Source organism: Squalius cephalus (genome assembly GCF_949319135.1).
Source record: "Squalius cephalus genome assembly, chromosome: 6".
In the NCBI taxonomy this organism is placed as follows: Eukaryota; Metazoa; Chordata; class Actinopteri; order Cypriniformes; family Leuciscidae; genus Squalius; species Squalius cephalus.
The window spans coordinates 42,691,165-42,718,931 of record NC_137127.1 but is presented as its reverse complement, the minus strand read 5'-3'; the positions used below and the strand labels follow the sequence as shown (position 1 = coordinate 42,718,931).

General features: G+C 38.1%; 2 protein-coding genes across 2 annotated transcripts in view; one reads left to right on the top strand and one right to left on the bottom strand.

The window, feature by feature from the left end:
* Positions 1-14,747, top strand: part of cdon (cell adhesion associated, oncogene regulated) — a 41,661-nt gene extending 26,914 nt beyond the window's left edge. Inside the window, exons 10-19 of the mRNA XM_079874617.1 lie at positions 721-834; positions 1,987-2,193; positions 2,510-2,691; positions 6,098-6,203; positions 8,628-8,750; positions 9,585-9,776; positions 10,628-10,923; positions 12,096-12,175; positions 14,043-14,305; positions 14,515-14,747. Coding sequence (XP_079730743.1) covers positions 721-834; positions 1,987-2,193; positions 2,510-2,691; positions 6,098-6,203; positions 8,628-8,750; positions 9,585-9,776; positions 10,628-10,923; positions 12,096-12,175; positions 14,043-14,305; positions 14,515-14,666 — 1,715 coding nt within the window. The 3' untranslated portion in view covers positions 14,667-14,747. The remainder of the gene's footprint in view (positions 1-720; positions 835-1,986; positions 2,194-2,509; positions 2,692-6,097; positions 6,204-8,627; positions 8,751-9,584; positions 9,777-10,627; positions 10,924-12,095; positions 12,176-14,042; positions 14,306-14,514) is intronic.
* Positions 14,748-21,048: 6,301 nt separating this feature from the next.
* Positions 21,049-22,414, bottom strand: LOC307160720 (V-set and immunoglobulin domain-containing protein 10-like 2). Its single transcript, XM_079874908.1, has 2 exons — positions 22,274-22,414; positions 21,049-21,463 (listed from the first exon to the last, which is right to left on the bottom strand). Exons 1-2 carry the CDS (start codon positions 22,329-22,331, stop codon positions 21,057-21,059), a joined length of 465 nt encoding a protein of 154 aa, XP_079731034.1. The 5' UTR covers positions 22,332-22,414; the 3' UTR covers positions 21,049-21,056.
* Between the last annotated feature and the right edge of the window lie 5,353 nt (positions 22,415-27,767).

Below are 27,767 nucleotides of genomic sequence, written 5' to 3'. Positions count from 1 at the left end.
TTTAAGCCAGCGCAAATACCTTTGTTTACATCCTGTTTTTCGGTTGAAGTCCAAAGTAGTCGATTGCCGAGTTCACGCGCGTGATCATAGGTATTAAACCTATGCGTGTGAACTCTGCAATCGACTACTTTGGACTTCAACCGAAAAACAGGATGTAAACAAAGGTATTTGCGCTGGCTTAAATAACATCATTTTTATACATTTCTTTCACATCTACTGCAGTCAGACTCACTCGTGTTCACTCAGATGGAATCACTCACATTTTCTGTGCACTTGTAATGACACATCAAGGATGTTAAGAGGCTAAAAGCAGGTTTAGTACTTGCCCCACTGAAGTCAACAGGGTGCAAATTTTAAAAATAGAATAACTCTGTGTAGGCAACACCGATTTTTGTCGTTGTTCTCTGTATTGACAGCACTCCAAATGTACAAAAAATGAGCTCAATGTTAAAATTGACCGGAGTTCTCCTTTAAGGATCATGTGGCAAGTGAGCTTTGCCATTACAGGAATAAATAACAAAAAATATATAAACTAGAAAACAGTTATTTTAATTTTCACAGTCAAAATGTTACTGTTTTTACTTTATTTCTGAGCAAATAAATGTAGCCTCAGTGAACATAAGATACTACATTAAGAATTATATTATTAATCTTAATGATCATGCTGTATCAGCATTAGGAATCAAAAAAAAAATAATTCTTTCTTTCTCTCCCTCTCAGAGAGAACTTCCCCCAATAAGAATCCCTCCAAGGCTCCAATTGTGTCTATTCCAGAGAAAGTGCCGGAAGATAAAACCACTAACACTTATTATGGAGTGGTTATACATGACAGAGGTAAGAGGACATCCCAAAACCATATTGCACCACTTCTGCTTACTAATTATCAGTGATATACCTTAATACATTTAAATCCTGTCATGTGTCCTCTGTAGACATGCCTATGCTGCTTTTTCCCCCATATAGTGGAAACATATTGTGACCAGGGTCTGTTAAGCTCCAAAAAAGCACTACAAATTTAGTCTACACAACCTTTTTATTTTATTTTGAGTTTTCTGAAGCCATAAAATAGCCTTATGGTCACAACAGAGTGGTGCAGGGATGACAACACAACCCGGAAGACTATTTCTTCCCTCGATCCCTCAAGATTTTCCTATGGGTTTTTTATTTATGAGTAAAATAAAGCCTGTGGTAAACATAACTAGACGCTACTTTGACGTTTTGTTCTACATCGTAATTTACACCCATACTGAAAATGCAAATTTTGAATGTTTTGTTTCTTTGTGAAAATGTGTGTTGCTTATAAGTAACTAGATAAGAACGTTTGGGCTGTGAGTGTGTGCAGTTTACGTTGTAGAACAAGTTAAGTTAAGTTTACCACGGGCTTTGTTTTACTTATAAAATGAAAACCACCATTATAAAACCCCATAGGAAAACCTCGAGGGAACCAGTCCCGAATTAGTCTTTCAGGTTTTGACTTCATCCCTGCACAACTCTGTAATAAGAGTGCATAAAAGTTGTTCAGAATTTCTTCTTTTGTGTTCCATTACAAAATACGACATAAGAGCAAGTAAACGATGACAGAATCATATTGGGTGAAGTATTCTTAGATTGTGTGTGTGTGTGTGTGTGTGTGTGTGTGTGTGTGTGTGTGTGTGTGTACACATTTAAATCCTAATGGGTTTGGGCCCACTGTTATTTGCCACATAAATTTTGCTCTGTCTTTCTCTCTTTGCTTGCATCTCTGTGTCTATGGCTCAGAGCCCATTCAGTAAGTACTCAATTGACTCTGGCATGCTGTGGATCTATTATGTGTGTTGGTTTATTTTATCTTCGTCTGCTCTTTTGGTCTTTTCCACTGATTGGATGTTGAGGTCACATATTGCACTTGACATAAAAGCTGTTGTTTATTTTTGGAAAACAAAATAATTAGGGTTTAGATTGCATTTACTTTTTACTAACTTCTGATTGGTTGGTTTCATCCCTAAGTTCCCGAGGCCCCAGATCGCCCAACTATCTCTATGGCAACAGAAAGCTCTGTCTATGTCACATGGATCCCACGAGCCAATGGTGGCTCTCCAATCACGGCCTTTCGAGTGGAGTACAGGAAACAAGGCCGCAGTGGTGACTGGATCGTGGCGGCCGATAATATCTCACCACTTAAACTGTCTGTGGAAGTGCGTAACCTGGAACCAGGTGAGGGGAAAATTTGTGAAAACTTGGAAAAACCTAATTAATATTATTTAAAAATACTATATTTATAGTTTATGATAATAATAATATAATATTATTAAGTATTAAAAAGTCATGGAAAATTAAATTTTAATGTATTAATATAATACTAGTTATAATTTTTTTATTGACTAAAGAATTCAAATTGATGTGTGTGTGTGTAAATCCTGTTACATGCACTTGAAAATGTGAAAACCTGAGAAAAACATCCAAATTTGTATAAAAGTGGTTTACTGGGGACATAAATGTATGATGGGCTTAATAAATCTTTTCATGACAGGTTCCACATACCGTTTCCGTGTCATTGCCATGAATAACTATGGTGAAAGCCCTGCTAGCGCCACCTCCAGGCCGTACCAGGTCTCCTCGTCGAATCCACCCGTCTCGAACCGTCCGGTCGCTGGCCCTCACATCTCTTCCACTGACGCTGTCAGTGATACTCAGATAATGTTACGCTGGACTGTGAGTATACTTGTAAGCAACCACACCAATGCATTAAAATCACATTCTGTAACTGCCAAATAATCTAAAATTACTAAAATTCATTAGCTCTGCCTCTGACACACAACCTGAGCTGCCCATCTAGCTTTTAATGCAGCGCATCATAAAGTCCAATGCTGACACAAAGGCTTTTACTAACAGTGGGCAACAAAATATGCAAATGTTTTGGCTAAAATAAAGGCAGCTGCCTATAGAGGCGGTAGACAGCGAGGCAGCTCACTAAGTTTTGGAACAGTTTCTGTCAGGCACTCAATAACTCATCACTGAATAAACTGTGAGTTTTTCTATCATTCTATGCTTCTGTATGTTTATTATTTGCACATTAATCTTTAAAAGGGCCTCGCCACTTGTACAAACAAATGTTGTTTCTGTTTCGGGCCTGTTGAAGGAATAACGCTGAACCTCACATTAGCAGCTCAGGGCTTTAAACTAGCGTGTGTGTTAATGGCTTAGACATATGCCTTTTATATCTAATGGCCAAATTTAATTATACTCACATTTCACGCTTAATTCGAAAATGAGAGTGTAAAAACTGTCCAGAACTAACCACATAACAGTCCTCCCTGGTTTGTTCTTCTCTGCTGTGCCAGTTGTGCCAGTTGTGCCGAAGTGTTTTTCAGCACGTTAGCAGAGTTTTTGTGCGTGCACTTAAAAATTATCCAAAATAAATTTGAGCAAGTACATAACCAGCCAGCGTTCAAAACTCTCTGCTTGCCTTAGCTCGATTCAAAATGGTAAGCTTGTAATAATGTTTTTAATTCCAGTGGTACTGGTGGATTTCCGTGGGGAAATTCGAGCATATCTTTGCATCATTACGTCACATCTGTACACATAAAGAAGGAGTCTCGGCTAGTAGGCTATGAGTGTGAGGATGTTGGAGGTGGAGATTTATAGCCTTTTCTCACAGCACTTGATATAAACTTATCAATTATGATGGCGGATCCAGAAAGGTTCAAACGACAATCACCAGTGACAACCGGAGATTCACCCGTTGTAAAATGCAAAAGACTTCGGACTTCGGAGTGGCTACAGAAAAAAAGAGACTGCAACCGGCCCATGCGAAAACAAGGATAAATATCGGAAGGCCATTAAATGTAGTCACGCAATGCTGATGCTGTTAACATTAATAATTTGAGAACAAAGTAAAATTTGCACGGTTTTATGTGATATGATAAGCGATCGTTAGATTTAATCAGCGCGATTTACTGCAATGCTTTTTTCCCTTACTTGTTCACATGACATTTTCCGGTGAAAATTCTTATGTTGGTCATACTTCCAAAAAGAAGAATCTGTGATTCCGAATGACAGTATCCACACCGGCACGGCGACTGACAGCCACACATTTTCCTCAAAACATTGGATTCATCCGCGCTGTGCCATGCCGAGGCACAACCCACGTAAGGTTGATAATTCCGCAAATAACTGCAATTGCAGATTTCGAACAGAGATGGCGACGAAGAGGAAAAACTATGGACTGCAGCTTTAAGCTTCTGTTTAAGTTCACTGATCAATGTTTTCATGTTAAAGGTGTCGTAGAATGGATTATTTTATTATTTTATAATGTTTCCTGGGGTGCCCTTATAATGTTAGTATGTTTTTTAGATCAAAATTTGTTATAATTTAGAAATAAAAGGCATATTTCCTAGCCTGATTTCATTCCCTGGTTTGAACACTCTGTTTGAGGGGGCGTGTCTGCTGTGAGACTTCAGTGTAAACGCCCTCTGCTGTGATTGGCTGACATGCTTGCATATGAAATATCTGGCATTACATGTAGAGCTATCTGGAAAACTTTTACTATTACAGCTTTTATACGTTTTTACTATTACAGCTATCGGGATTAACGAATCATGAGAAGTTTTTTAAGTATTTAGATCTATTCCCATCACATAAAAGGTTGCAGTGATGAGCATTGAGCAGATAACAGCCTGTTGATAGCGTGAATGAAGATCTTATCACTTCAACGCGATTTACTGATGCATAAACAGTGTTGAACGACTTTGAGAGAAAGATTATCTGTCTGAACTTGAACAATTACACATCAGAAATTCACATAACCCACTGGTTCTTCAGAGGCTCGGATGAAGGAGCTAAAAAATATTTTTGTGTTCATTTGTACATCCAAACACTGAGCAACTGCCATACTTCGTTCGCTCGTTTGCAAGCCACGATGTCTCTCGAGGAAAAAACAATATCGCGCTGGATCTAGATAACACAGTGTAAATTATTGTTAATAAAATCACTACTTACCGCTTGCGGGAATATAACGTTAGTTGAAATTGCCCCCTTCGTCTGTTTGAGACGCCGAGAGATGCCTGGCTGCTTGATATTGTTCCAGGTTAGAAAAACAGTCCGTGGTGAAATGGACAGAGCAACTAACAACTTCGAATTAAACTGTAGCGGTATCCGATTATAGATAGATTATAGATAGATCTGCCATTTTCCCTATGATCCTCCTCCTGCTTGTTTCTTCACCTGCAGAACTTCTGATGATTCGGCTGTGCAGTTCCGCCTGGCATTGAACATGGGCTGGCATATGCAAATTTTTGGAGGCGTACATATTAATGATCCCAACTGTTGCGTCACAGTCGGTGTTATGTGGAGATTCGCCTGTTTTTCAGGGGTGTTTTTCAAAAACGAGATTTAAATAAGAAAGAGAAAACTATGGTGTTTGAGACTCACTGTATGTCATGTCCATGTACTGAACTCTTGTTATTTAACTATGCCAAGATAAATTCAATTTCACATTCTAGGGCACCTTTAATAAAAGCCTAAATTCAATCTGTTCATCGTTTATACCAAACGTGTCTCTTCAGAAAACTTGGACTAAGAAACATTGTTTTGTGAATTAGGTCAATGGATTCTTTAAAAGGATCAGACTGAAAAGAATGAATTGTATTTACTAATGGGACATTGCCTCTGACCGCTCCATTTTGATATTTTTAAGGTGCTTTTTTGGTAGTGTTCTTTCCCATTCACTTTCATTGTATGTAAGAGAGCACCATGACAATCAGCAAAACATCTCCTTTTCGGTTCCTTGAAAGAAATAGTCATGTATGGAACGGGATGAGGGTAAATAAATAAAAACAGAAATTAAATTTTTTGGATAAACTAACTCTAAAATGTTAGCTACAAGGTTAGCCAATCATCATAACAAATGTCATTGACGTCTAGAAGTCTTAAAGGCACAGTAGCCAAAAAAATAATAATTCTAAGGGTCAGAAGTGTGGCCTTTTTTAGTAAAAATGGATGTCTTGATTCTAGTTAACCTTTAGTTAAGTTCTGATTTTTGATGGCATAATTGTTAGCGAGTGTATAATAAGGAAACAAAAAATATATAATTTGCTTTTTCTTTCACTCTCTTTCATAGTACACTCCCTCCAGCAATAACAACACCCCCATCCAGGGATTCTACATCTACTATCGGCCAACAGACAGCGACAATGACAGTGATTATAAGAGAGATGTGGTGGAAGGTGAGATCACGGTGTCTGTCTTTGCTCCGTTGTTGCTCTTATTACACGGCTACTTTCACAATATATAAATAAATGTGCATGAAATGTTGAAATTTCATTATGTGAGAAGACGAGGGACATGAAACAAACACAGCCATAGAGTGCATAGTGCCCGCCCACATTTTCAGCAGCGTTTGTTCTGGAAGTATTTTTTCCATTATTTTTTCCCCAAAAAAAGTATTTGTCAAAGTGTTACAAGTCATGAACCAAACCAACCAGCAATGAGGTGAATCACAACATTAACAACTTTTATTTGAAGCAAAAAATAAATAAAAATTGATAATGGGACAAAAAGACAAAGGTGTATTTCTAATATAAAATATAAAACTATTCATTTAAAGTTGTTGATTATATCTAAATCTATAAACAATATATTTTAAGTTTATTGAAAACTATTCCTATATATATACACACATATTTAAGTATTTCGAGAGCATAGGGAGGTTTACTCGAAAACTTATTTCGCAGTGCTTCATGGGAGTGGGCGGAGCTAAAGAGCTCTTTTGGCTTAATTTGCTCCCTGCGACTCTCTGATTGGTGGAATTTTTTGCACAGCATAATGGCTAATATAGTTTTTCACCATAAATTGTACTGTTAAACATGATTAATTTTAAAATAAGTTGAAATAATGTGGACAGATTGCTTGCATAAAAGCCTATACCATCGATTAACAACCCCTGACCTCAAAGGTCTGACTTTAAACATTACATTACAAATCCCTGTGGAGTTTTTACCTCTGAAAACTGATTGCTACGATCTGTGGGAAATCCGTTGTGTGGGACAATGGTCAGTTATACAGTTTAGTAGTCATAACACACAAATATTTGACAGATAAGTGCTATAATTGACCAATCAGAATGAAGCATGAAGAATGAGTTTTTAATGTATATTCTGTCTCAGAGGGGGAGGGACAAGGAAAGCGTAATCTGGTGATTGATGTGTAGTGAGTCCTGCGCTCAGAGTAATGAGTCGGTGTAAAATGTGTTTTTAATAAATGGCTGCCGCACTAATGGGCCTGTACTGAAACCCAACACTGACCGTTCAGAGAGGGATTCGAGTTTCTGAGAGGAATGTTAACTGCCTCGCCTCTCCTCCGCCTCCTATTTTTACTTTTTGCACCTTTTCTCTCTATTCACATTGGCCCCTCAAACCTCTCCTCGTCCATCCAAACAACAAGCAGTCAGAAACACGCTGGGCAGATAAGATGACCTCATAAGTCTCAGCTTTTGCAGAAGTATCTCAGCAGTGTGTTCTATAGATAGTTGGTCTTAAAGTTAATGTGAAATGTTGTTTGCAATCCATTTTGCTTACATCATCTGACAGTTCTCAGCATTCTACGTTATCAAAACTGAAAATACAACTCACAATCATGTATACAATCTACTACATGGCTTCTGTCATTTGATGGATAGTTAAAACTTTTTTAGCAAGAAAAGGCTTTTTAGTATAATTCTAAATATGTTTAATGTGTGTGTGTATAAATTATGTTGGTCATTGTTAGTTACTGTTAGTTGGTCATCAGGTTACTCATTCCTCTGTGTAAACTGTGTAGACACACACACACACACAGTGAGTCTTTGTGTCTTTTTGACCGATTGATCAAAATCGGTTCACTAGAGTCATTTGTTTCTGAATCAGACTTCACTCAATGTGATGTGTTTTATTTTTGTGAACAGCCACCAAAGACAATGCACAAGAAGACACTTTTATTTATTGTATTGTTTGGGGTACTCTTAACTTTTTATCAATTCAGACTGCAAACTCACAATTTATGTATAATTCATTTTGTCATGTTACAATTGTTTTTGCCAAAACACTGGTATATTATGTGTGCAAGGGAAAAAACTGCGTCAAACAGCCTGTGATGCTTTTCTCATGTATGTGTCTGTCTGTAAGTGTTTGTTTTGTGTTTTTCTCTTCCATTATGCAGTACAGCAGCTGTTCGTTTAGTGTACAGTATGCCTTCACTGTTAAAAAGAGAAGTGAGCTACACAAATAAAATATTGTGGAACAAACTGTAATTAGAGAGCTGGCTCTCAGCATACATGTGTGAGAGGCTGCGGCGAGCGGCTGCTACGATCTGTGTGTGTGTGTGTGTGTGTGTGTGTACACACAGGGCCCTGAGTGTGTTCAGTGGGAATACTGGAGCCAGGCCAGAACAAACGTTAAGCTGCCTTATAAGGAGCCTGTCTGCAGCAAAGCAACTGTCTGAATCCTTCTGGGACACTGTGAGAATGAGAGTGCGAGAGTGTGTATGTGTGTGCAAGAGAAAAATGAGATTGAGCAAATGAATTGTGGTTTGGAGAGAACAACACATGCTTTGAGAAAAGCCTTCTCATTCAATAGTCACTCTCATTGCCTTCCTTTTCCCGCCTCCTCCCCCAGGCTTCAAATTCTTGCATATGATTGGTCAACTCCAACCTGAGACATCCTACGACATCAAGATGCAGTGCTTTAACGACGGTGGCGAGAGCGAATATAGTAACGTAATGATCTGCGAGACCAAAGGTGAGAGGCTGAAGTACTGTCACAGGAATGCTATACTTAACATGTAGACAGGAACCCATAAAGCCCCTGTGGTAATGACAGAGGAAAGCGAGCTATCGTTTTATTAGTAGCTAGACAAAGAGAGACATTGTGCTGCTTCTACTTGACATCATTCACTGATAACTGCCCTTAATGCAACGCTGTTGAAATCAAACCAGAGCGTCATTCACAGCCAGAGCAAATAAAAATCATGGAGTGCAAACAGACCGGCTGCTACCACAAACTTTAGGACTGACAACAGATGCATTGTTATATGCCAGCACTTGTATTATTGCTTATACTTGGGGTCAGAGATTTGGACAAACCTCTAATCCTAAGTATTAAAGCATTAGTATTAAATGGTACAGAATTTATCCCACCCCATTAGTTCTACAGACATGAATGGTACATCAAATGGTGCAGCTTATTGAGGAGAGATGCACTGTTTTGAGCGATTGGCTCAAGATCGTTCACCTTGCGCACAATAAATGGGAGGAAAAGTAATCCATAGAGTAGAATATTACAGAGACTTGGGGTGGGCTTTCTTGTGATTTAGAAACCACTGATAACACTATAGAAATCATATAGTAAATGTGCTAAAGCTCACTCCAAATACTCACCTAGAACACCTTAGAATCTGCATAGGAAAGTGCTAAAATCACTTGAAACACTAGACCTTATGCGCCAGAGAAACAATATTAAATTACTAAAAAAAAACGTAATCACTAACCAATAAATGTAGAGCTTGTGCTATATTCGCTTGAAAGACATGTTTCATCCCCTCAGACTCACTTTGTTCTCTTTTTTCCCCTCCAGCCCGTCAACTTCCAGGTGTGCCCAGCCAGCGCCCCATAACCCCTCCAGGGTTTTCCCCTGCAGATACACCCAGCCAGCCGGGCGGCCTGCTCTACCTGATCGTGGGATGTGTTCTGGGCGTCATGGTGCTCATTCTGCTGGTCTTCATCGTCATGTGCTTGTGGAGAAACCGTCAGCAGAACAGTCTTCATAGTATGTGCCACCTTTCCTGTTTACTTCCTAGTTTTTGTGCTTTTTGCGGCCACTGAGTGATTACTAAGAAAACTATTGAATTGCCATCATTGTAGTGTCCAAAAATCATTACAATATTTTGTTTCCTCATAATGTATATATTTTTTTATGGTGGAACATGTTACTTTAAGTATCAATTTCTTTTGCTGCTACCTTTATTATTTTATTTAGATATGTAGTAATGAGGCCAGCCGCGCTGTGTTGTTTTAGTTTATGCAGTATTTCTGTAAGGTTAAGAGAGTTTATGCTGTGTCAATAATGTCTTTATGAAATTGAGTTGGAGTCCACCTACTGATCCAGGCCTGGTTTTCATTGCCTCTCCTCGACTGCCGGCCCTTTGAAGTTTTCTTTCTTTCTCTCTTTTTTCCTCTTTTCCACTCTCAATGAGATTGAGTAACAGAGTAAACAGTGCTGGCCACAGCGGTGTGTATAAGTAGTAACACAGACACCCCCCCCTGAAATAGGCCAAAAATGGGCCTGCTAACTTTCATCACACACACTCCAGTTCGCTGCTAGTCAGTTTGGCAAAAGAGTTGTTTCATATTCGTGCGTTGTTTCTTCAGCATTTTTTGTGTTATTATTTTCAATGTTGAAACAGCTGTGCTGCCTAATATTTTTGTGGTAATTTTTGATGAATAGAAATTTTGATCAACTAAATGCATCCTTGTTGAATTAAATGATTAAATTCTTTCAAAAAATGTAATCTTTTGAAGGATCGTGTCTAATTTGCAAATAGTTTTAGATGGAGTTTAGCTTGTCACACATGTCAACTACGCATTAAAAATGTACTAACGTAAAAATATTCTGTGTAGAATACGACCCTCCAAGTTACCTGTACCAGTCTGCAGAGATGAACGGTCATGTTCTGGAATATTCCACACTGCCTGGCTCCAGCCATGTGAATGGAAGCGTGCACACGGGCTGTGGACACACCGCTCCCATGATGCCCCAGGCCTGCCATCACCTCCACCACAAACTGCCCAATGGTCTTGCTTTGCTGAACGGATCAGGAGCCCTGTACCCTCCCGGGCATCCTCACGCACACGACGCCTCTCTGCCCCACAACACCATGGAGTACGATCACCCACACCCTCATCACCTTCGTAATGTGAGTAATAGTTTGTGCATGTTGTGCGGTTGTATTTATTTTCTGGCAATCGAGTAGAAGATATGTGCCTGACCATTTTGGTTCCCATATGGCATACAGTTTTCGTGTCATAGCTGTCACTATATTGTGGAATGCTGTATTGACCAATCAGCATCCAGAACCACTAAAAAAACCTTTTATAATGTGTTACTCAAATTAAGTTTGATTAGATGCATAACCTTGAAAGTGTTTCATCCTCGCTTCTGAAAGTTAATATGTGTATATATATACTGTATATTTGGAATAAATACGTTTTTAAATAAATACGTGGAATAAAAAACATTTTTAATGTTTTTGAAAGTAGTTTCTTATGCTCACCAAGGCTGAATTTTATTTGATCAAAAATACAGTAGAAACTGTAATATTGTGAAACATTATTACATTTTAAAATATCTGTAACAGTTTAAAATAAGGTACCATTTGATTACATTAGTTAATGCATTAATATGAACTAACAATGAGCAATATTTTTTGTTCTTATTAGTTCAAAGTTAATTCACTAATGTTAACAAATACAATGTTGGATTTTAAAAATGTGTTTGTAAATGTTGTAATAGATATTAACTAAGATTAAAAAATATGTAGAAATAATTGTTCATTGTTAGTTCATGTTAACTAATATAGTTAACCAATTAAACCATATTGTAGTGTTACCAAAATCACTGTTGTCCAATTTAATTTTCTTTTTAAAATATATTTTATTCCTGTGATGGCAAAGCTACAATTTCAGCATCATTACTCCAGTCTTCAGTGTCACATGATCCTTCAGAAATCATTTGAATATGCTGATTATTATTGGTACTCATTTAATAATCTAATAATCTTTGTTAATTGTCATTATATTTAATAATATAATATAGTATGCTGTGTTCTAATGTAATATAGTGCAGTAGTGTAGCCTGATATCATTTATTATAACATATTATTGTATAGTATGGTGTGATATGTCAAATACAATATAGTAAAAGGCATTTTAGTGCACTCTGTGAACATTTTTATAAAAGTGGTCCTGTATATTTTTTCCCATAGCATAGCATAGCATTGTGAGACTGTACAGTACAGTCATGTCATGTATAAGTGTAGTGTTTGAGTAATGAGAAATGAAATCTGGCTTTTGTTGTTTGTTGTGGCAGGGAGGGGGAATATACACTGCTCTGCCCCAGAACGATTCGTCGGACTGCATGAGCTGTCAAAACTTCTGCAACAACAACAGGTGAGAGAGAGGGAAATGCAATACTTGAAGAGTCAAGCCCAGTAGCTTGTTAATGTTTGGTGTTTACATGCCTGCAGAATTATGTTTTGCGCTGCACGCCTCCAGTCAGCAAACCAATCATCTGTTCCATCTGGTTCTCATTTCACCCCTGACCTGAGATTATTCTCTTCTGGGCTAACACACACACACACACACACACACACACACACACACACACACACGCATGGCAACTCCTCTCGTCGAGGCTTGTTTGTGTACTCTAGTGTGTCCGGCAGTAACAGTTTACACTGAACGCACCCTCGCTACAGTCTTAATGAGCGGAGTGTTTATTTAGCCGCGGCCGACGGGGGAGCAGAGGGAAATCCTTCTGAATGGAGCTGATATCAGCGCACTAACTGTGTGCATCTGTGCGCACTTTATATCCGCGATTACTTCTCGAGCGCATGTGTATTTATACTCGCAGGTATTGTTTGTTTATGTGTTTATGTCTACGTATGTGTGTGTTGAAGCCTCTCTGTCTTATCAGCATGTGCAAACACACAGAGACACAGGCTGTTGAGTCTGGTCAGGCAGCGTAGAGACTTGCGGAAATAAATCTGTGATCTCAGATGCGATCAGAGTTTGAATACAGCAGAGATGCTTGTTGCAGCTGGTGCACAGGCTCAAGCTGTACTGTAAGGAAGACATTCATAGAAAATTTCAAATGCTGTCGTTTAAAAATCCTCTTACCAAACCTGTATGATTTTCTTCTGTGAAACATAAAAGGAGAAATTTTGAAGAATGCTCATGCTGCTCTTTTGCATACGACTAAAGTATATTGTGACAAGAGCTGTCAAACTCCACCAAAAGCACCTTTGAAATATAATAAAGGTAGGTATGCATGATTTAAGTCAATTATTTGTTTACAATTACCATATTTTGACATTCAATTACCTTTGCTGTCATCAAATAATTCATCTTTAAAAGACTTTAATAACTTTAACTTTAATAACACTGTTAAATGTAATCTTTGCAAAAATATAATATAGGCAATTAAAAAAATGAAATGCTTAAAATGCAAATCTCATAATAAATATACATTTTTCATACTGTGCATTATAATGTTGTGATGCCTAAATTCCTAAATTTACTCCAGTGAAGTATTTTAAGCAATTGATTTTAGTTTTTAGTGTTTTGATTTTAATTTATTTACACAATATATTACAGAATTTGAATATATTTATTGGTTATTGGTCATAACATGAAAATAATAGTTTTAATATGTTGTTAAGATGCGTCACACTAGGTTTGACACCAGTCTGTTAAAACCATTAAAATTGTTACTTGAAATAAAATAAATGTTCAAATAAAATAAAAATATGTAAAAACAATGTATTTTATTTCTTGTAGTTTGCCAAGGAAGCATTTGTCATTTTCATTTAATTTTACCTTGATGTACTAAAATAACTAAAGCTAAATCTGAAATAAAAATTGTATTAAAAAAAAACCCCGATATAGACAGAAAAATACACAAAAAACAAATTACTGAAACTTTATCTAAAATTAAAAAATAAAAATATAAAAACTATTTTAGACTGTTAATAAAAAATATAATCATATCTCTATGATACTAAAATAACACTGTTTCTCTCTCACACACACACACACACACAATTTAAATTCAGATGACTTTGATCAAAATTATGTCCATGCGAGATTTGAGTAGAAATGCTTCATAAATTGGAGTATTGGCGAGAGGACATACATTTATAGATTTGTTTTCATGGGAATGTCTGGAAAATGTTTAGTTTTAAGTTTGGTTCAAGAAAGTCAAAGTTTGCAGTGCAGTGGCCATCATTTATGTCTTGCGTTTGTGTTTTGTGGACAGGTGTTACACGAAAACCAATGGCACTTTCTCGGGCGGCACTCTCCCCCTAATGCACCGCGTGGCAGCGCGCCAACCCGACGGGCTCGAGATGATGCCCCTCAACCCCGTTTTGTCTCGCTGCCATGGACGTGACAGCCCACAGCTCAACAGCTCCCAGGAGAGAGATTCAGCCGAAGTGGCGGAGGAGGGCAAGACTCCACCCCTTTCCCAGAATTCCCCTTGTCTGCCTGTGGAAACAAAGTCCACCCTCGAGCAGCAGAGAGGTGAGAGAGTTTCAGCGCTATAAAGAGCTCTCTGATTCACTCCACACTCCCTCCGAATGAGGAAAGTCAGTGTTTCCTCTTGCTGTTCAGGAAATTACTGCATTGGCAAACTGTAAATTACCCATCATGCAATATTATTTTACCTGACTAGACTGCTGCATACTGGAGCTGGTGCATAAATCTTTTCTATCTGTTTGTGTGTGTAACAGGAGTTCAGCCCGTGCATGAAGACTCCGAGGGTCCCGTGGTGTGTTGGGAACGGCTGGGACTGCCTGATCTGGACTGTAAGGATAAAACAGCCTGGATCTCTACTGGAAGCTTGACTGGAGATTTCATCCAGCCTACAGTGCAGGAGATCTGAACATATCAAACATGCATACACTCTAAACACAAGAAAGAGCACGAGAGAAATTGGGAACAGGAACATGGACACATTTAAAAATGGCCAGTGATGGAATGGTCAGAGACATTGTGTGATTTGAAGTGGACACCAAACTGACTGCTTTCAGAGCTGGAGAAGACTGACGAGGGAAAGCAAGATGGAAATAAATAGAACGAAAAGAAAGAATCGAGAGACTTTTGTGCAAGGATGGTGGAAAACTCAAAGGCTGAAACGATCCCATTTGTGGGAGGACTTTTAAAAGTAAAAGCAAAAACTCTTTAGATGACTTATTTATTTTTTTGTAGTAGTAAAATATTATTTCATATGAATGTATCTGTTGTAAGAAAAAAAAGTTTGTCTTTTATATTATTTATGCTTTTTTTTTTTTTTTTTGGATGAGAAACTTATTTTTTGTTCTTTATTTGTCTTTATATTTTTTTGTTTGTTCCACACAGTGTGGAGTTTAGCCATTGTATGTGTAAAGTTTTGTTATAATATAAAGAGAAGATTAAGTATTATGTCTATCTAAATCCTTCTCTAATGTTTTAACGCTCTACCTTACTATAGGGCTCTCAAACTACCGAAAATGATGAATAATTTATATGGCCCCTCAAAATGACTTATTGCACCCCTAAAGCACATATGGAAATGCACAATTGGAACCTAGAAAGGTTCCATGCAAGCATAAAATTTGATCGCTTTACTATAATCGATAAAGCAGCCTGGACTGTCTGTGCCTGAGGGATATTAGAAATATCTACTAAAGTGTCCGGCAATTGCAACAGCTCTTTGAAGTTTTCCGGAGTCAATCCCGCAGCCTCCCAGCCACACCTCCTATCCATGCCTCTTTGTTAACCATAAACAAACATCAGTGCTTGAATGACCTTTGACCCTCCCAGAATGTGTTGAAGGGCGCTGGTCGTGTTCAAATCACGTGAGTGTTTTTGTTTGGTTGCTTAGTGGAGGTCTTTACTGCGGTCTCCTCATTTCAGCTTCAGATGTGGTTTGTACTCAAGTTGACTGTCTACATAAGCAGACTGCCAAAGGGTGGATGGTGCATTGTCATGTTTTGCGGTCTTTTAACAGCTGATTTCAGGCAGCCACTGATGGATGGTTGAATTAAGAAGATGTTTTCATCATATTTTTTTCTTTTCTTTTTTCCTTTTTTTTTTGATATACAAGAGAGAGATGTACTATGAAAACATACCGTAATTTTCAGATCCTCCCTCATCCATAAAGAGTATTTACCGAAACAAAGCTTCAAAAATGTACTTTTTGCATTGACTTTTTGACATCAACTAGATTTAGATTTAAAAACACATTTCCATCATGCACATCAAGGACGCCTATTTGGTGTGTACTGAAGGTGAAATGATAAGGAGGAAGTTGGACCTAGACACTTATTTCTTTAATATTAAAGATCCCTCAAGGAACAACCATGATGAAAATAAATAATTATATATCCCCTCTATGTCGATACCCTATACACATAGTGACTCCAGGCTACACCCTTCCTGTAAAAGCACATAGAAAGTCAAATGCAAACACTCAGAATTTGTTTTTTGTTTTTTGCTGTGCAAGCCACAAATTTCTCTGTCATACAAAGTTTTCAGAAACTCTCCATCTACAGCTCTTCCCATATTACAAAATAAAATGCAAACATATCGGGTTGCTGATATAAAGTATATCCACTAACTTAGTTAACATTTTTTGTGTATTAATGCAAAAGTTATATCATGCATGATTGTCACGAATGTGTTGCTTTTCACTCTTTCCACAAGGGGCAGTATAGCAGGAATTAGCACTAATCATCTGTTTTATGGACTGTTTTTGCTGTTGTCATGGCAGAGCAACAGTTTGGTGAGAATCTTCCTGAACAAGTCAATGTTTATAGATATGTACATAGATATTAATGCAGACATTTGAATGTTACTTTTTCACAGTACTGAGGTTTCTTACTGCCAGTGCCAGATGAACGCAAGAATACACATCAAGTATGTTTAACCAGGCCATGTGTTGACCGAGCGGTTGTGTTCACGTATTTGCATGAACATTGATAGAAAAGAATGATTGCACCCACAACTTGCACTCATTCAATGTATTGTTGAAACTGTTTTAGTTTCATTGTAGAACTGTTTCACGCACTCTTCGGATATGTCCGTGATTGGCTACAATGATTAACGTACGGGAGCGTTTGAGAGCACACGGAAGTGTTTAAAAGTGTTTTGAAAGCGGAAGTGGGAGCGTTTGAAAGCACAAGTAGGCGTCTGGACCAGTCCGCTGATAGACGCTTGCTTTCAAACGCTCTCGAGTGTATCTGTGTAAGCGCTCGGTGAAGAGCGTCATTGATATATATTTACATGTTTTTGAAGTGCTGATCATTGTAGCCAATCACATACATATTTGATGAACGCATGAGAACAATGTGCAATCAGAGGTGTTTACGATTCCGCTCAACAGCGCTCAAAACGTGACATTTTTTTAATTTCAGTACCGACTTGGTACGGAAGTCGGTACTTTCGACAACACTAGACTACATATGCATCTGCTTAAATGTGCTATCGCTTGTTTCTGCGTTTTCTTCACATGTCTATTGATCAGGAGATTCAGTACTCTTTCAGAAGATGCGTCATCATAGCGTCATGCGTCATAGCGCCCCCCTACCATATACTGTAACAGTGAAATTGCAGAAAGCGTTGTCTCATAAAGGGGGGAAATTTCCGTCAATGGCAGGGAAAGAGTTAATTAATCGTTGATGTTCCTATCGTAACTTGGAAATAAGCTAAAATGCTCTAAAATGCAGATAAGGGGATAATGGTATGTGACCTAACTTTATATTCATGAGTTAACCCTTGTCATGATATCATAACTTGCCCACTCATGACTGAGATATTCAACTTTTGTGTGTTTTAGCCTAGGCTGGTTAGTAGGCTGGTAAGAGTGGTTAACAGAGCTGGCAGCTTTTATTCTCTCAGTCCTTGGTAAACCCCTTCACTATCCTTCCATTATAGTGCCAACAGACATCCAGGCCTGCTGGATTGTTCCCCCAAAACCTCTGACACCATGAAGCTTCCATCTGTCATTTTTGGTTGGAAAGAAAAATGTAGATGGAGGAAAGAGAAGAGGTCTTACTGTTTCCAGATTGTGGCAAACCGTTTAGTGCACAATCCAGGCCACTTCAAGCTGGTTTCTTGAATTCTGGCTGAGCTTGACAAGTGTCTGGAAATTAAAATATCCCTTCTGCTCCACTGGGCTTCAGCCGGAAAACCAAAGTCAGGATCTAAACAACAGGCATAGGTAGGCCCAGAAATCTGAGTCGTATCAGATCACACAAATGATATCGAAGCTTATCCTCCTGGATCTGTGAATTTGCTTTAATATGGTGAAGATGACTTTTAGAGTGGTGTCCTGTATAGCTTGAGCCATGAAGTCATCCCTGTAGCACAAATAGTAGAGGAAGATGCAAGCAACACCAAGGTCATGGGTTCAATTCCCAGGGAATCCAAGAACTGAATGCAATGTAAATCATTTTGGATAAAAGTGGCCAAGAGAATCAGAACTGGTGATTCTAAAACCAATTGGTTCATTAATCATGTCAGTCATATGCAACTCTTGGTGATTCTATCCATGAATTTTCTTGGTGATGATTTTTTTTTGGGGTTGGTCACCAGGCTATTACATGGCTTGAGACTCACACATACACACGCATTCACACCTACGGGCAATTTAGCGCCTCCGATTCACCTATAATGCATGTTTTTGGATTGGTGGGGAAACCGGAGTATCCGGGGGAAAGGGTCTTCCAAGGACCAAGGACCTTCTTGCTGTGAGGCAACATTGCTACCCACTGAGCCACTTTGCCGCCAACCATTTGATACTAAAACCATTTGATACTCTCCTGCAGGGATGGGCAACTTTGGTCCTGGAAGGCCACTGTCCTGCAGAGTTTCGTTCCATCTTTAAAAAAACACACCTGTCTCTGCAGGACTGTGGTCCTCCAGGACTGAAGTTGCCCATCACTGTTCTACTTTGAAAGAGTCCAGAAACAATGGATGAGAAAAGGACACTGAAAAAGAATAGGGTGACTATGACAGAGAGAGAGAAAGTAGAAGGAATGTTGACAGAGGTCTCAGGTCATTTGATGAGATGAAGATAAGTTTGAAGACCTCCTGATAAAGACCTGCTTCTGTCTGAAGTCGCTCTTTACTTGCCCTGCCTCCACCCTGTCCTTCTGCCTCCTGCACCGCACTCAGAACCCTTATTAAGGGCACCATGGGAACAAATGTACCCATTGTCCACCCCAAAAATTCCTCCCCCAGTTTCTGAGTGGACCTGTTAGCGCCCTCTCCAACCCCCTCCTCCGCCCACCATTCTTCGCCTGTCACTTTGGCACACCCTGAATGAATGTAACACTCATGAATTAGGCTGTGTTTCTTTCTCTTTTCTTGTCTCTTGTTCTGAGAGTGGCCTGATTTGACTCAGCTTCCAAGCCGTTTATCCATGAGAGGTTACAAAACCTCACAAAGACTCTGGGACTCTGGCCCTGCCCCAGCCCTCTATTATTTTAGGCAAATTTCAGCCCTATAATCAGTGTTGAACAAATAAACTACCATTTTCTTGACTATGATCTCCACGGTCAACAGGAAATGTATGCACGACTTATCATGTCAGCTGATGATTGGGTTGTTATTTCATATGGGGCTTAAATTATGTATGGCTATCACTATATTTCTGTTGTGTGGAAGGGATAAAGGTCAGACCTGCTTTATACTTCTGCGTTCCACGTGTCTGTTCTCCAGTTCATAATTAGACCAATAATGACAAATCACTTATACATGCTGACAGGACCAGCCATTACCTCAGGCAATCTTCACAACATTTTCCAGTCCCAACTGACGCTGTGTGAAAGTCAATTCTATTATTTTTCTTACTTTGTGAGGTGGGAGAAAGAGCATACCTATCAGTATTATTGCTTAGTGTCATTTTGCCAAGTATGATATAATTGTTTATCCTGGAACAATATTAATATCAACTAATCATGTCTTTCCAAACCTGTATTACTTTTTTCTTCTGTGAAAAAGAAAAGGAGATAACTTAATGAATATCTGGTTGGATGAATTCCATACAGTGGCAGTACCTTGTGACTTTCTTTAACACATAATAAAGCGTGTGGTTTGCTGATAATTTTCAAGTGCTTCAATTGGTTTTGGTAAAAAAATAAACAACCCAATATGTAAGCAAATTTAACAGGAACACTATGGCAGTTACCATTGCTTTACTAAACGCCAGTTAGTGCTTCACACTCCAGTCCAGAAGGTGGCAGAAATGCACTCCTCTTTCTGCAGTCTTCTTTTTCTGCCATCAGCTTGTTTGGCACCAAAACTTATTGGATTATGTAAAAAATGACCAGCTAGTTGTAAGTACTTTTGCGCTGACTAACTTGGGTGCTTTTATGAAATGGTAAAGTGAATCACAGTGTACTGCAACTTTATTGAATTTACCCAACCGGATATAACCGGCATATCAACCTATCATTTCCTTCTGATTATGGGTTAAGGTTAGGGTTGCGGTTTTGCAATAGAGTTGGCCTATGTTTGTTGATTCAGGACCATCTTCTACAGTACCTTGCAAAATCACATTCATCAATATGGTGAGTCAAATAAGTGGAAGCAAAACTATGCAAAGAGCAATAAGAACACAAATTTGTTGTTTATAATCTGTTGACATATCATTTTGGATGTGTTACAATTGTAGTGCAGTCCTGTTGCTTTAGTTTAGCACTTGCCAAGGCTGAATTCCCCATCATAAAAATAACTGAGTTATGTGACCAATATTTATATCGGTACTTCTGGTTTTCTGACTGATCTATTGCAGCATGGAAGCCCAGACATGGTGGTTTATGGCTCCATAACTCAAGGCCAAAAGCTGTTTATTTCCCACACTAAGGAATCGTTATTTTCCTGGTGGTGTCCTACAAACAAAATATTTAGCAACACAGATATTCACAGACAGATATGACTGTGTTATTGGCACCTCGGATGGAAAGATGGAAACTTGGAGGACAGCTGTGTATGTGGTGGAGTCAGTCGGATGTGGGTGTTTAGGCCTTGGATTTTAGTTCAGTAGAAAAAAAGATGTTTTGGTTGAAATGAAATCAACACAGCAATGAACAGCATTTTATTCGTTTTTAAAACTCATTTAATGTATGTGAATATGTCACTCTTAGGGAGTTGCCTCTAAGTCAAACTGAATTGCAATGAATTACCTTCACACAAATATATTGTATGCTGTCACAAAATACGGTATATTGTCCACTATAGAAAACTGTGATTAGTTACATTCTACTGTTCTTGTTAGTTAAACTGCCCCTCAATCACTCTCTGGGGGCGGGGACCCTGACCCCCTGGATCTCTCTTCCTCATCCTGCAGATGCAGCTGGGTGTAGTAAAACGTAACCTTAGGCGGTTCATCCATATCGTATAGGGCCTGGCAGGTGTAGACCCCCTCGGCCTCATCTGAGACCCCCTCGATCACCAGAGTAGTTGTGTTGGTGAGCAGGGAAATCTCTCCCAGAGTGCTGGCTAAGGCCAGGAGTTTGGTCCCCTGTCCGTGGTTGTAGGCCAGAGGCTCATTTCTCTCTGTGCCTGGCCTGGAGAAGACCCAGATGAACAGGGTGGGCATATGGGATCCACAATAAAGGTGCACAGTGCTGTTTACTGTCGCCTGCACCTCTTGCCTGATGTACTCGATTTCATCAGGGTCAGGGATATCTAGACCTAAGCACACACAAACACAGTCTAACTGTAAACTCGACAGTAAAATTCCAGAAATCATATACAAAAGTTGTCCTAAAGTTTTGGACCCAGCACTTTTGACAAATATAATTAAATATAAAACATGAGCTCACATGAGATAAAGTGAAAAAATCTCCTTAAGGTGAATCGCCCTTTAATTGGGTTCGCCAAATTGAGATTTATATGAACAGCCTACTTGTTTTATTAAGTACCCTATTATCGGACACTTTAATCTGCGGAAAAATTGTTAATAAAAGGTGACAAATGCAACTATGAAAATGATATTTTTGCATTGGCAGTGCTAACCTAAAACTTGAGAAAACCTAAAAAGTGCAAGCCCTGTTGCATCGGTCAGCAAAACAAAATTAACATCATCACAGATGTTAGTGCCATATATAATATAATATTACATGATGGACATAAATGACAGTCTCCCTCATTTTACCAGGTTTGCAACTATTTAAAAATTGCTAAAAAAAAATGGCTGAATGTGCATTACCTTTATCAAATTAGGATAACATAAATGCACTAAACTAAAATCTGTGAATAATGCAAACTAAAACCTGTGATGTTCTAATTGGCTCAGTTTGGTTTCATCGTTAACAACAATCTCCCCAAGCAAATATTATTGCATTAATAACTAAAAGGCATAAACAGAACACCCAGTTCTGCGTTCCTCTATTTATGACTCCACTTCAAACACGAACACTCTCTCCTCTTGCATTGTTTCAAGAACGTTCTTGAAACACAAACCAAAAACAGACATTATCCTCCATCATTGCTGCTCCTTACCGTGTACAAAAACCAAGAGGAAGCAACAGAGCAGGAGGAAGAATCGTGCGATCCCCATGGTGCCACAAACTTCAGGAAATGCTGAAAGCAGACCTACAGACGACAGCAGGCATTTGGACAGTTTCTCTTCTGTCCCATCTAAACCAGAACCTTCCAATGAAGAGACTACTGGGACTCAGGTAACTGACAGAGTACTTCATCTCAGTTACTTTAAATAATTTATTAGTGAGTCACACTGCCAATGTTCGCATGGTTTCTTTCATTCTCTGCTGGTAGAGTGGGGTATGGAGTGTCTGGTGTTGACACTGCATCATGCATTATTGAGCAGGTTGAGGGACAGGACTTTCTGAAATCCCATCTGACTGCTACCCGTTCAAATAAGTTCAAGTTCAGAGGAGTTCCGTGAGAAGAACACACATCTACACACACTATTTACTTTGGTTGCTGGGTAACAATTTACATTTGTCAAGATAAATTGTTTAAAAGCCCGAATGTTTAGACAAAAGATAGATAGATTATTAAACTGTTCTCTAAGAAAGAAATTGTTATTTGAACCCTTATGCGTCAATTAAAAACAGTTACACATATAGATCCATAGATGTCCAAAACTGTCATAAAAAATGTAAGCTTGGGAGCACAGACTTAAGTCTGGTCTCATTTTAAAGAAGACCCTTGGCAGATTATTGATAAAGTAAAAACGTTTTAAAAAGTTAAACAAAAAAAGTTATAGAGGTTTAAGTTTAAGAAAATAATTTATGAACATTATTTTATATAAAAAATATATTTTATGAAACATGTTGAACTCCAAAATTGCAAGAAAATCAAAGCCATGAATCTATATAAGCTGTGTTCCAAATTTGAGGTTAATATCTAAAAAATGTATCTTTTATTTAAAAAAAAGATCTAAATATTTTGTTTGGGCGTTAGATGCCAAAGCTCCAGAGGAGTTTTTCTCTTTCAAATATTACACGCATACACATACACAAATTTTTCATTACATACATACAATCCATACTCTGACATCCATACCAACACAACCACACAATTATAGCTGCATAATTGATCCAACTGGCTATATAATATGGAGAAGCAGAAAGCAAAAAACTAAGGATTTGCCATACAGGCCAAACCTGAGAAAATGGCCCCATTTGGTAAAAAAATTCAATTGTTTTTTTAATTTTGAAGCCTTGCCAACAGAATGAAAGCCTATTAGCAAAGACTGCTTAATTTTATAGTTAAATGGCCCTGGGATTATAAATTGCAGTTTTAATGGGTTTCAATGGGGACATTTTTGTCCTTAAGGTCCAGAGTGGGACTATTTTGTGTACCTACACTCTTCAGAAAAATGGTTCTAAACAGTACCAAATTAGGGTTCTTCGGCTCGTAACAATAGCAGAACCCTTTTTGGTGCTAAATAGAACTCTTTTTATATAAAGAACCATGCTTTGAAAGTGCTATATAGAACCTTAATGGTGTTATAAATAACCTTTTCAACAATATTTATTTTCATTACTATAAGCAGGCTATATTATCTTCATATTATTAATATAATAGTTTATAAATTATGTTATTAATATTGTTTTTGTTTTTTTTAGCACTCTATCTGCCTGGTCTTATATCTTGTTGCCTCTGTTTGGGTTTTTCTTGTATGTTCTTGTTCATGTACTTTTATTTTTTATTGACATGCAGATTGTAGCAAAAATGACAGTGCTCTAATAACAGTTGTTAGCTGAATACATTAATACATAACAATTGACATTGAACACGATATAGATGTAATGAAGACCAAGTTCCAGTGAAATATCTTCACAATCCCCTATGATGTCTTTACGTCCTTCATTATGTGTGTATTCTGAGTGGCAGTTTATCTCTGCTGTTGATGAGGTTATGATACGGGACAGCATCTGAAATACACGATTGAGTTTATAGTTACATTGTGTCTCTTCCATTTGATTATGTCAAAACAATTATGTTCATGAAGGCCAAAATTAGCGAAAATGGACAGTATGAGCCCTTTACCATGTTAACAGGAAAAAGTGACAAGTCATGGTATAGCTTTAATGTTTTTTTGTGACTGGGTATGTTTAGGCATAAAGTCATAATTAAAAAAAATCAAACAATAGTCCTACATAAATTATATATCTCTGTTACTTACTTTGTGGAGAAGAGGAGTATCCTTAATTGAACAGAACTGCTCACACTGCATGTTCTGTTAAACTAAAAGAGAAAAAGACATTATTGTTAGGAAATGATTGTTAAAAGTTATAATTTATAGACATTTTAAGAAAGAAATAATTTACCTGTTGAGAGTAGGCCTACGTTGACAGTCTGTGTAGTTGTACAGCTGAACTCCAGAAAATCAGTAATGAGGAGGCTTTGACAGTTACAGATTTGAAAAACAAAAAGGCGGGAATAAAGAACCCTAAACTCTAACACAAAGAACCATTTCAGCATATAAAGGGTTCTTCAGGACAATACGGTACTAAATAGAACTGTTACTACATGTAAAGAACCTTTAAAGAACCATATTTGTGCGTAGTATAAAATAGATTTATTAAAAGAAAATGTAAAATTTGTAAAATTCCAATAAAAATACACACGTGCCAAAATGTATGTATAGTTGGCATTAACACAGGCAAAATAATAATAAAAAAACATAAAAAAATACAAAACCTGTTCACTGAAAGGTTCTTTGCGGAACCAAAAATGGTTCTTCTATCTATCGCATTGCTATGAAAACCCAATTTTGGAGTTTAGAGCCACAGAATGACGGATACGAAAAAACGCATGTGAAAATTTCGGATTCAGTGTGCAAGGACCTTTATAGTTTAAGTAACTTTTGATTACGTAACTAATTTAACTAGTTTAAGTAGGCTAACTAATTCCTTAAATTTTAGTCATGACATGTTTATATCAGTTTTTGCGGAGATATGCTGAAATCGGTTGATTTGCACATATTGTATTGAACAAAATGTTCTTTGGCAGGAACGCCACAATTCTGCAAGTTTACAGATAAAAGCAACCCCTGCCATTTTATTACAGCAGATGCTGCATCACACAACGACAATGATGAAAGGTTAGATAAAAGGCAGAGATCCCAAAGCGGAGTTGATTTGTGATGAGTAGGATGAGTGGGCCTGCTTCAGATGGGGCGGACTGGCTGACCAAATTCCTTACCGGTGAAACACATCCCTTATTAAAGCAGTCTGAGACTGCGGAGGCCAGACACATCTGCTCCGGCAGACCTACAGCCCTGGGAGAGAAAGAGAGAGAGGGAGAGAGAGAGAGGCTGGAAAATGTGAGCAGTAGAAAAACAAAATGTTTTGGGGGTGTTTTCTTTTTTTTTTTTTTTTTCAAGAGGGGGGAATGGCAATGAGAGAAGATAGGATTGGAGAGATTGGAGGGGAAGGTGCAAGTCTCTGGGTCTTATCTGAGGCCTGTTTGCTGGGTAAAAGCTTTCAGGTGTGGCACTCTTTCAACACAGATCCGGCTGTGCCTGGCAGGGGGGTTGGCGGCACTGTAGAGTGAGGCCCGAATCCCTATGAGGAACACAGGTCTGTTGGACCTGCTGTCCTTTTGGAAAAAAAAATCCTAGTTGGCTACACAAAGTTTCATGGCACAATGATGGTATCAAATCGTAAAACCATGCAGGTTTTTTGTAAATAGATCATTTGTTCTTATTAACCTCGTTCTAATGTTGATGAATTCTGAGTATTCTAAATAAATACATAAAAGCATGTAAATTATGCAAGATCCTCGAGCAATTCCAAAAGTGGCATCCTCAACACAAGTTCAAACGCAATGAACTTTTATACAGACATTACAGACCAGCTGTACACACATGTATCTGCGTCTTTACGCAGATTTACCTCGCAGCTTGAGCTATAACACACCTTTTCTTACTCTTTTAATGATGGGCCTGTATATGATGAAATATATTTAAGATCTATATTTATGTTTAAAATTTCATCTTAACATGTTTTCAAGGCCAGTTTAATTTGTTCCTCCATTTTTTCTTAAATTTAGTCGAAAGATATTGATGAATCATTATTTGTTCGTGAAAATGTTCGTACACAAATTTGTGCACGCGCATGAGACCCAGTGATTTTATGGATACTATGGTAGGCCTACTGGAAGATTGCTATATTCACATACCATTGATATTTACTTTAAGGTACCTCAAAATGCCATTGTATTACTATGGTAAAAATTGTACGTGTTTAAAATGGAGACAGTTAATTGATGCAATGTACTAAGATAAAGTCAGCAAGACAGATGGCACAATCTCTGCCATTGATTTCCTTTTCAGTGATCACGTGATCATATAATGATTTCATCGTCTAGCCTCATCTAAAAGGATTGCATCAGGATCTGTGTTTACACTGACTCAAGAACGCCGTATCAGGATCAGAGTATGTGCAGATACTGTGTGTGTCATTAATGTCTCAGGCTGAGCTCTGTGTGTAGTTAATAATGTGCTCCCTCTGTGTTCTTCAATATGTAACCTGGCATTTACTCACCTAGTGGAGAGCTCAGTGTGTTTTCTCCTTCTTTCTTGTATCCCACAGTACTTAAATTTAGGTTTGCAGTGTGCATTCACACATCTTCTCTCCTTTTCTCTCATCTTGTCTGGACTTTCTTTTTTGATTCAGGCTTTTAAACAAGGAAATCTTTTTTGTCACATCTCATTTTGTTTTGTCTCTTGTAAATGTTTCCCTCTCCCCTCATCTCGTCTTTTCTCCTCTTGTACCTTGTTTTCTCATTCTCTCTCCTTTCCCCTCATCTTTTCTTGCCTCTTCTCATCTCATTTATTCTCCTCAACTCATGTCAATTCTCATATTGTCTAATATCACCTCCCTCTTCTCTCCTCACGACTCAACTCATTGGCGTTGCTTCATCTTGTTTCTGCTCTTCTCATCTCATGTTTTCTCCTCTTGTCTCTTCTCATCTATTCTCTTCTTTCCATTCCTCTTCATTCTCCCATCCCATGAGTCTTCCTCTCACTTCTCATCTTGTCTCCTTTCTCGTATTCTCTTATCTTGTCTACTCTCCTCTCTTTTCTCATCCATCTTCCTCGTCTCACCTCACCTTGTCTCTTTTCCCCCTCTTGTCTCATCTCATTTTTTCTCTTCTTTTCTCATCTCATCTATTCTCATCTTCTCTCCTTTTTGTGTCCTATTTTCTCCTCTTACTCTCATATTGTCTAATCTCACATGGTTTTCCTGTTCTCTCCTCACTACTCTGATCTCCTCTAGTCTTGTCTAGTTTCTTCTCATATTGTATCATCTTGCATGGCCTCCTCTTGTCTGGTTTCTTCTCCTCTAGTCTCTTCTTCTCTGCTTGTCATCTCATTTTGTTTTATATATTCTTCATTGCCTCATTTTGCTTCTCTTGTATCATCTCATCGATTCTTTTTTCTCTCGCATCTAACCATGTCTCATCTCCTCCTCTCCTCATTCTCAACTTGTCTCATCTAATCTTTTCTCATTTTCTT

Bases quoted from the DNA above. Each gene is read 5' to 3' on its own strand.
- LOC307160720 (XM_079874908.1), bottom strand. From the start codon at position 22,331: ATGGGGATCGCACGATTCTTCCTCCTGCTCTGTTGCTTCCTCTTGGTT. The intron at 21,464-22,273 runs GTAAGGAGCAGC...GTGTGTGCTTAG, and splicing joins CCTCTTGGTTTTTGTACACG to GTCTAGATATCCCTGACCCT.